The 1,142-nt window shown below is 44.9% G+C and overlaps 1 protein-coding gene across 1 annotated transcript in view; it reads right to left on the reverse strand.

The window, feature by feature from the left end:
* Positions 1–1,142, reverse strand: part of EMH_0078890 (uncharacterized protein) — a gene marked incomplete at both ends in the record, with an annotated part of 1,694 nt that overhangs the window by 398 nt on the left and 154 nt on the right. Inside the window, 2 exons of the mRNA XM_013500060.1 lie at positions 337–590; positions 1,121–1,140. Of these exons, the coding sequence (XP_013355514.1) occupies positions 337–590; positions 1,121–1,140 (274 nt within the window). The remainder of the gene's footprint in view (positions 1–336; positions 591–1,120; positions 1,141–1,142) is intronic.

Consider the following 1,142-nt stretch of genomic DNA (forward strand, 5'->3'; position numbering starts at 1 on the left):
AATTTTTTTTCATAAAAAATCAAAATTTTTTTTTTCCGCGAATTAAATACAGAATGCAGGATTTTTATAATTTTATTATTATCTTTATATTCTAGGGTTTAGGGTTTAGGGTTTAGGGTTTAGGGTTTAGGGTTTGTGTGCAGGAAGATGGCGGGTTTGTTTGATCAAGCAGGGGCCAAGGGTTTGTTGCTATCTAACCTTCAGCTAGACAGCAATCTAGGGTTTAGGATGTATGGAGAATCTCCTGCTTTTGCTGCTGCTGCTGCTGCTCCTGCTGCTGCTGCTGCTGCTGCTGCTGCTGCACCTGCTGCTGCTGCAGCAGCAGCAGCAGCGGACTGCGAACTGGATTCAAAGGCCCTCTTAGGTGTGCTGATGATGATGCTGCTGCTGCTGCTTTTGCTGCTGCTGCTGCTGTTGCTGCTGCTGCTGTTGCTGCTGCTGCTGTTGCTGCTGTTGCTGTTACTGCTGCTGTTGCTGCTGCTGCTGTTGCTGCTGCTGCTGTTGCTGCTGCTGCTGTTGCTGCTGCTGCTGTTGCTGCTGCTGTTCCTGCTGCTGCTGCTGCTGCTGCTGCTGCTGCTCTAACGACGCTTCTGCGAGCACGTTGGCGTTGCTGCCAACTAGGGTTTAGGGTTTAGGGTTTAGGGTTTAGGGTTTAGGGTTTAGGGTTTAGGGTTTAGGGTTTGTGTTTTAGATTTGGTGTTTGGTGGTTCCTCAAACCCTCAAATTGAGACATCCATTTGCAGTTCTGCAATTTTGCATTTTACGCAGCAAGTGGAAGCGTAAACCCTAAACCCTAAACCCTAAACCCTAAACCCTCAAAACCCTAAACACTCAAAACCCTAAACCCTAAACCCTTGAAATATCCGATAGGAGCTGAGAGTCTATCAATAAGATTAACATCCAAAGCATCGTTTTGAGGGTTTAGGGTTTAGGGTTTATAAGAACCCTAAACCCTAAACCCTCAAAACCCTAAACCCTCAAAACCCTAAACCCTAAACCCTAGACCCTGCGCTTTAACAATAAACAACAAACAATTGATAGTAAACAAGAAACAATGAACCCTAAACCCTAAATAATAAACAATAAACCCTAAACCCTAAACCCTAAACCCTAGAAATACCGTTTAAAGCTGAAAGCAGCAT

The sequence above is a fragment of the Eimeria mitis genome, genomic scaffold (assembly GCF_000499745.2).
Source record: "Eimeria mitis Houghton genomic scaffold, Emh_scaff4972, whole genome shotgun sequence".
In the NCBI taxonomy this organism is placed as follows: domain Eukaryota; phylum Apicomplexa; class Conoidasida; order Eucoccidiorida; family Eimeriidae; genus Eimeria; species Eimeria mitis.